We start from the raw sequence: 8,413 nt of genomic DNA, 5'->3' as shown, positions 1-8,413 counted from the left end.
TGAACAAATTCATACTAACTACCAAAAACAAAAAACATTTACCAAAATTCACGTTACTTCTTCTGTTAAAGTCCAGTCCAATCTGATCCCTACACAGGCTCAGGAGCCTGGGAGGGCGGTACTTCTTCTGTTGCCAGTACCCCTTGCAGGTCTTCTGCTGTGAATTCTTTCAGGCACAGAAACTTTTCTGACGCAGTCACAATGATGTCCAATTTTGGGGATTTCTTTGACACTTGAGTAGTACAATTAATAACCGTTGCAATAAACGCCACAAAATCCACCTTTTTCACACAAAGCGTGTCCGGTTCTCTTGATTGACAAACATTCACTAATGGCTGGGGTGTATCTACTACCATATCATAAACACTAGCGTCACTTGCTTTCTGAATTATTTTGCTTGCCTCCACGTAGATCCCATGACACGGCCTTACTTTTGCCACTGTTACAGATAAAGTTATCCTGTATGTGTTTTTGTGTTTTTCCTCTCCTTCTGCCCTAATCACAGGTGTCCTTTGTGTTCCTGATTGGTGGTCGTTGGGGTGTCCCACCTGTCCGACATCTGTTTGTCTGCTGATTGCTGAGGTGGACCAATCAGTGGACATTCCTCTGCATTGCACCACCTGTTTCTGGTTTTTCACTCACACCTCCCATTGTTTTAAAAGCCAGTCAGTTGTGTTTGCTGACAGAGACTCTTTTTGTTTGTGAGTATGGATACTATGGTGTCCTGTTTTTTGTGTACTCACTCATTTGCTGGTTACTCCCTATGGTAACTATGTTGTGTGTTCCTGGGAAAAGGGGGCTTTAGCAAGTTGCCCTTGGGCATACATTACCCGTAGAAAGAACATTGTCTAAAAACACTAGTTAGACCTGAGCAGACCACCCACTGTATTTTTGTATGGTTAGCAGTAGCTTAGCGGTTCTTGAGGCAGGCAAGATCAGTTTAGGGGTTTTTTACATTATTGTTTAATTCCTTGTGTCCTGCTCAGCCCTTTTTCCCAAACCTTGACCATGTGTTCATAATAAACATTTTGTGTTTGACAGTACCTTATGGTTGTCGGTGTATTTTTGTTCTCACTGTTTCCGTGTCACGATTCTGATTTGCATGAGTTATGTTACGGGTCTCTTTTCCATTCACCCTAGACTTTTAAAGCCACGGGGTTCGTAACAGCCACCTTGACCTCCTTTACCCTTACAGGGCACTCCAAGAACTCTGGATCATGATCCCCACCACAGTTGCAACACTGACCTTCTTCACTCCGATCTTCAATATACTCCTTGTGTCTGGAAACATTTGCAACATGGCCAAATCCTTTACAGTTGTAGTCGCTTGTGGACAAATGCTCTTACTGCATACTTTACATAACCTAACTGTACAGTTGAAGTCAAAAGTTTACATACACATTAGCCAAATAAATTTAAACTCAGTTTTTCACAATTCCTGACATTTAATCCTAGTAAAAATTCCCTGTCTTTGGTCAGTTAGGATCACCACTTTATTTTAAGAATGTGAAATGTCAGAATAATAGTAGAGTGATTTATTTCAGCTTTTATTTATTTCATCACATTCCCAGTGGGTCAGAAGTTTACATACACTCAATTAGTATTTGGGTCAAATGTGTCGGGTAGCCTTCCACAAGCTTCCCACAATAAGTTGGGTGAATTTTGGCCCATTCCTCCTGACAGAGCTGGTGTAACTGAGTCAGGTTTGTAGGCCTCCTTGCTCGCACACGCTTTTTCAGTTCTGGCCACAACTTGTCTGTAGGATTGAGGTCAGGGCTTTGTATGTCCACTCCAATACCTTGACTTTGTTGTCCTTAAGCCATTTTGCCACAACTTTGGAAGTATGCTTGGGGTCATTGTCCATTTGGAAGACCCATTTGCAACCAAGCTTTAACTTCCTGACTGATGTCTTGAGATGTTGCTTCAATATATTCACATAATTTTCCTTCCTCATGATGCCATCTATTTTGTGAAGTGCACCAGTCCCTCCTGCAGAAAAGCACCCCCACAGCATGATGCTGCCACCCCCGTGCTTCATGGTTGGGATGGTGTTCTTCGGCTTGCAAGAAACCCCCTTTTTCCTCCAAACATAACGATGGTCATTATGGCCAAACAGTTATATTTTTGTTTCATCAGACCAGAGGACATTTCTCCAAAAAGTACGATCTTTGTCCCCATGTGCAGTTGCAAACCATAGTCTGTCTTTTTTAAGGCGGTTTTGGAGCAGTGGCTTCTTCCTTGCTGAGCAGCCTTTTATGTTATGTCGATATAGGACTCGTTTTACTGTGGATATAGATACTTTTGTACCCGTTTCCTCCAGCATCTTCACAAGGTCCTTTGCTGTTGTACTGGGATTGATTTGCACTTTTCGCACCAAAGTACGTTCATCTCTAGGAGACAGAACGCGTCTCCTTCCTGAGCGGTATGACGGCTGCGTGGTCCCATGGTGTTTATACTTGCGTACTATTGTTTGTACAGATGAACGTGGTACCTTCAGGCGTTTGGAAAATACTCCCAAGGATGAACCAGACTTGTGGAGGTCTACATGTTTTTTGGGGAGGTCTTGGCTGATTTCTTTTGATTTTCCCATGATGTCAAGCAATGAGGCACTGAGTTTGAAGGTAGGCCTTGAAATACATCCACGGGTACACCTCCAATTGACTCAAATGATGTCAATTTGCCTATCAGAAGCTTCTAAAGCCATGACATCATTTTCTGGAATTTTCCAAGCTGTTTAAAGGCACAGTCAACTTAGTGTACGTAAACTTCTGACCCACTGGAATTGTGATACAGTGAATTATAAGTGAAATAATCTGTAAACAATTGTTGGAAAAATGACTTGTGTCATGCACAAAGTAGATGTCCTAACCGACTTGCTAAAACTATAGTTTTTTAACAAGAAATTTGTGGAGTGGTTGAAAAACAAGTTTTAATGACTCCAACCTAAGTGTATGTAAACTTCCGACTTCAACTGTATATACGGTATTCTATACTATTCTACTGTATCTTAGTCCATGCCACTCAGACATCGCTCGTCCATATATGTATACATTCTTAATTCTTTCCTTACTTAGATTTGTGTGTATTGGGTATATGTTGTGAAATTGTTAGATATTACTTGTTAGATATTACTGCACTGTCGGAGCTAGAAGCACAAGCATTTCGCTACACCCGCAATAACAACTGCTAAACACGCGTATGTGACCAATACAATTGTATTTTATTTTATTTGACCTTCTTCGATACCTCAAACGGGTTTCCCAGATACACATCCTTATTCAAAAAACGCATCCCAACAAGAAACAAATCCTTATCTGACCTACACTCATCATTCATTCCAATTTTTGACAATTTCCTTTTTGCTCCATTATGTGAGACTACGGTTTTCCATTCATCATCTTCAACTTTACTCGACACTGTTCTCGATTCAGACTTGGCATCCACTTCGGCCATGATCCCTGCACATCCCTCCTATGGCAAAGTCGGTTCCTTCGTGTGGGACAAACAAAAACACTCTAATGATTGGTTGACAAATAGTGCCTCCCACAATGCAGGCGATGGCTGCAAGTTAGAGCTGGTGAGGAGCAACTGCAGAAAATTGAAGTCGACTGCAGTCTAAACTTCATGACCTTTGATCACATGGTTGTTGTAAAGTTCATGCAGTAGACATGTAGGCGCAAGTCGGACAATTTTTAGCCCTGTAATGCAACACACTTTGAAAGACGGTGACCACCGACTTAACATAAATGATCCACTATTATAGGGAGGGGATGCAGCCAGCTAAATGATAGGCAAAATCAATTAGGGTGCACCAACCAGTGCAATAAAATGATAACAGCAGATATAATTATTATTGATAGGCCTATTATTATCCCCCTCATTATTACCGTCATCAATATGTCTCTGACTTTATTGTGCCTTGATTACTTTTATGTATGCACATGTTTTCTTGTGTTCTGAAATGTACAAATAAACAAATACATTAATATCCTCATCCCCCTCCTCCCATTAACAGCAGCTGCAGCAGTATCAAATAGCACGAACATATTCAATCATTATTCGTTTTTGTACCCAGACGAAATCCAGAAATATTAAAGTTTTGTAGTAAAATATAAATAACTTGAAACATGACAGTCTCTAAATATATTTATTTTGATGTCTTATATTTTTGCGAATCAGCTACTCTCGTTTAAAAAAATAACTGTGTCACAGGGTTGCCCTTCAATGTAGTTATCGCGGTAGCCGGTTACTCTTCGTTGTCGAGTTCATTCATTTCATGCGTGCTGTTGCAACTAGCCAGTAAATACACAACGTTAATTCAAGAAATACGTTGATTTACCTGAGACACTATGGCTGCCAAGATATTGCCTGTTCTAAAGTAAGTTTTCGAGAAAACTCGCTAGCTAGCTATGCTAATGCTATCTGGCAAGCAGGTTGACATTTAGCTAGTTAGCTTTAATTTTGCTTTGAACTTATTAACTATGTCCTTTAGTCATGATATCCAGCCAGTAAGCTAAACAGCACACGATCTTCTAGTTAGCTAGTAACATGTAACTAACAACACTAACTGCGGCTAGCTAGCTAAGATATACCTAATTGACAGCAGCTAACCAGATGGCTAGCTAACGTTGATGCCACCTGATGGTTCTCATGTTATGAATTTACTTTCTGTGCTTTTAACACGTGAATATGTGTTTGTGCACTTGAATGCCATGTGTAACAACGCATGTTTGTCTCTATCATCAAATACGTGACACTAAGCCATCCACAAAGTTGTCTCATCCTAGTGTCAATCTTTTTCTCTCGCAGGTTGGCCTCTAAGGTGACCATTGCAGGAGGTGCTTTGTATGTTGCCTATGATTCTGGACTATTAGGGGAAAGTGAGCAGGGCTCCGAGGTCCTTGGAAAAGCTAAAGCTGCAATTCCCCCTGCAGTGGATGAGTGGGTGAAGTACTTTGGCTTTGAGGTAAATATGCCATTATCGTACTGTGATTTAACTGTGTCTGACAGACAGAATAATGCACTATGGAGTATGAGGTGAGGGAGGATTAAAAGTATGTTTTCGTCTAGCTTCCAGCTTTCCCTAAAATTGGATTCTCCCCTGTCGAAGCTTGGAACTCAGGTAAGAAATGGTTGACAGCTGATTCATAAAGGACTTTTCCAGACTTACAAGTCTAAAATGGAGCAATTTCAAGAGCTTCTGTTATTTCATTCCAGGGGTGCAGTCATCCATATCTGCTCTCTCATCGGGCCCTACAGCATTAGGTGACTACACCAACCAAGGCTTGCAGTACCTGAAAGACCTCACCAAATGAAAAGTGACATGCAACTAGCAGACATTTTAAGAACCTAATTTCTGTTTTGGATGGGTCCCTTCGCAATCACAACCAAATCCTCAGGAGTAACACGACTGGTGCAAATACATACAGCCCTCCTGTAAAAGTAACTTGCTTGCTTTGAATGCATAGCACATCAACTAGAAAATGCAGTGGTACAGTAAATTCAGTGGAATTAGGCTAAGGCCAGTGTTGATTTGTGGAACGTGTAGTTACTGATAATGCCAGATTATTTACATTCTATTGGGTTGACAGTAATTTGTCAACACAAGCAGATTACATTGCTTTATGCTACTTTGTGAGTAAAAAAATGACAGAATCTGGATACCACAGCAAGACCTGCACCCAAGAGAAATCCAATTAACAACCAATGGACGTTTAGTGTTATGTCTTGTGTGTGTATACATTGTTAATTGTAAAAACAAAAATATTTATCTCAAGACTGATATATTTAGCATGTTCTGACTTTGACCTGATTCCATATCTATCCCATCCAACACATATTTTATACAGAAAGAATGTCTATTGTTTTGTGTGTGTATATATATTTCACAATTTACAAGTGTAAAATAAACCTAACCATGTCAGATATGAGACATTTGGTATGATCTGTTGTCTGTTTTACTGAATATGTGCTGTATACTTTAAGAAAGTGGTTCCCAACCGCTTTTGGTTACTGTACCACCAACTGTATTTTGCTCTTCTTGGAGTACCCCTGAATTACCTCGTCGTGTATTTTAACAGTAAGCCTATGGAATCATCAACTATACTCAATTAAAATTTAAACGCAACATGTAAAGTGTTGGTCTCATGAGCTGAAATTAAAGATCCCAGAAATGTTCCATATACACAAAAAGCTTATTTATCTCAGATTTTGTGCACAAATTTGTTTACATCCCTGTTAGTGAGCATTTCTCCTTTGCCAAGATAATCCATCCACCTGACAGGTGTGGCATATCAAAAAGCTGATTAAACAGCACGATCATTACACAGGTGCACCTAGTGCTGGGGACAATAAAAGACCACTCACGTGCAGTTTTGTCACATTAATGCCACAGATGTCTCAAGTTTTGAGGGAGCGTGCAATTGGCATGCTGACTGTAGGAATATCCACCAGAGCTGTTGGCAGATAATTGAATGTTAATTTCTCTACCATCGTCGTTTTAGAAAATTTGGCAGTACGTCCAACCGGCCTCACATAATTACAAAAAATGTTTAGACTGCAAATTGACCGCAAGAAGCCCAAACAGATAACATTTGACTAAAACAATTTCAAACCTTGCTTACACGTATGTATATACACTGCTCAAAAAAATAAAGGGAACACTTAAACAACACAGTGTAACTCCAAGTCAATCACACTTCTGTGAAATCAAACTGTCCACTTAGGAGGCAACACTGATTGACAATAAATTTCACATGCTGTTGTGCAAATGGAATAGACAACAGGTGGAAAATATAGGCAATTAGCAAGACACCCCCAATAAAGGACTGGTTTTGCAGGTGGTGACCACAGACCACTTCTCAGTTCCTATGCTTCCTGGCTGATGTTTTGGTCACTTTTGAATGCTGGCGGTGATTTCACTCTAGTGGAAGCATGAGACGGAGTCTACAACCCACACAAGTAGCTCAGGTAGTGCAGCTCATCCAGGATGGCACATCAATGTGAGCTGTGGCAAGAAGGTTTGCTGTGTCTGTCAGCGTAGTGTCCAGAGCATGGAGGTGCTACCAGGAGACAGGCCAGTACACCAGGAGATGTGGAGGAGGCCGTAGGAGGGCAACAACCCAGCAGCAGGACTGCTACCTCCGCCTTTGTGCAAGGAGGAGCAGGAGGAGCACTGCCAGAGCCCTGCAAAATGACCTCCAGCAGGCCACAAATGTGCATGTGTCTGCTCAAACAGTCAGAAACAGACTCCATGAGGGTGGTATGAGGGCCCGACGTCCACAGGTGGGGGTTGTGCTTACAGCCCAACACCGTGCAGGACGTTTGGCATTTGCCAGAGAACACCAAGATTGGCAAATTCGCCACTGGCGCCCTGTGCTCTTCATAGATTTAAGCAGGTTCACACTGAGCACGTGACAGACGTGACAGAGTCTGGAGACGCCGTGGAGAACGTTCTGCTGCCTGCAAGATCCTCCAGCATGACCGGTTTGGCGGTGGGTCAGTCATGGTGTGGGGTGGCATTTCTTTGGGGGGGCCGCACAGCCCTCCATGTGCTCGCCAGAGGTAGCCTGACTGCCATTAGGTACCGAGATGAGATCCTCAGACCCCTTGTGAGACCATATGTTGGCCCTGGGTTCCTCCTAATGCAAGACAATGCTAGACCTCATGTGGCTGGAGTGTGTCAGCAGTTCCTGCAAGAGGAAGGAATTGATGCTATGGACTGGCCCGCCCGTTCCCCAGACCTGAATCCAATTGAGCACATCTGGGACATCGTGTCTCGCTCCATCCACCAACGGCACGTTGCACCACAGACTGTCCAGGAGTTGGCGGATGCTTTAGTCCAGGTCTGGGAGGAGATCCCTCAGGAGACCATCCACCACCTCATCAGGAGCATGCCCAGGCGTTGTAGGGAGGTCATACAGGCACGTGGAGGCCACACACACTACTGAGCCTCATTTTGACTTGTTTTAAGAACATTACATCAAAGTTGGATCAGCCTGTAGTGTGGTTTCCACTTTAATTTTGAGGGTGACTCCAAATCCAGACCTCCATGGCTTGACACATTTGATTTCCATTGATACTTTTTGTGTGATTTTGTTGTCAGCACATTCAACTATGTAAAGAAAAAAGTATTTAATAAGATTATTTCATTCATTCAGATCTAGGATGTTATTTTAGTGTTCCCTTTATTTTTTTGAGCAGTATATATATATATATATATATACACACACACACACACAGGTCCTCTGTAGCTCAGCTGGTAGAGCACGGCGCTTGTAACACCAAGGTAGTGGGTTCGATCCCCGGGACCACCCATACACAAAAATTTATGCACGCATGACTGTAAGTCGCTTTGGATAAAAGCGTCTGCTAAATGGCATATTATTATTACAGTGGGGAAAAAAAGTATTTA

At 42.0% G+C, this 8,413-nt stretch overlaps 1 protein-coding gene across 1 annotated transcript; it reads left to right on the top strand.

The window, feature by feature from the left end:
* The first annotated feature begins 4,180 nt into the window (after positions 1–4,180).
* LOC311148573 (MICOS complex subunit MIC13-like) lies at positions 4,181–5,932 on the top strand. The gene is made up of 4 exons (XM_084185558.1): positions 4,181–4,378; positions 4,810–4,966; positions 5,071–5,122; positions 5,218–5,932. The coding sequence occupies exons 1-4, from the start codon at positions 4,350–4,352 to the stop codon at positions 5,313–5,315; spliced, it is 336 nt and encodes a 111-aa protein (XP_084041684.1). The 5' UTR covers positions 4,181–4,349; the 3' UTR covers positions 5,316–5,932.
* Positions 5,933–8,413: the final 2,481 nt, after the last annotated feature.

Source organism: Coregonus lavaretus, assembly GCF_964263955.1.
Source record: "Coregonus lavaretus genome assembly, chromosome: 21".
NCBI classification, from domain to species: Eukaryota; Metazoa; Chordata; class Actinopteri; order Salmoniformes; family Salmonidae; genus Coregonus; species Coregonus lavaretus.
The sequence above is the reverse complement of the archived record's forward strand: the minus strand, read 5'-3'. Positions and strand labels throughout refer to the sequence as shown.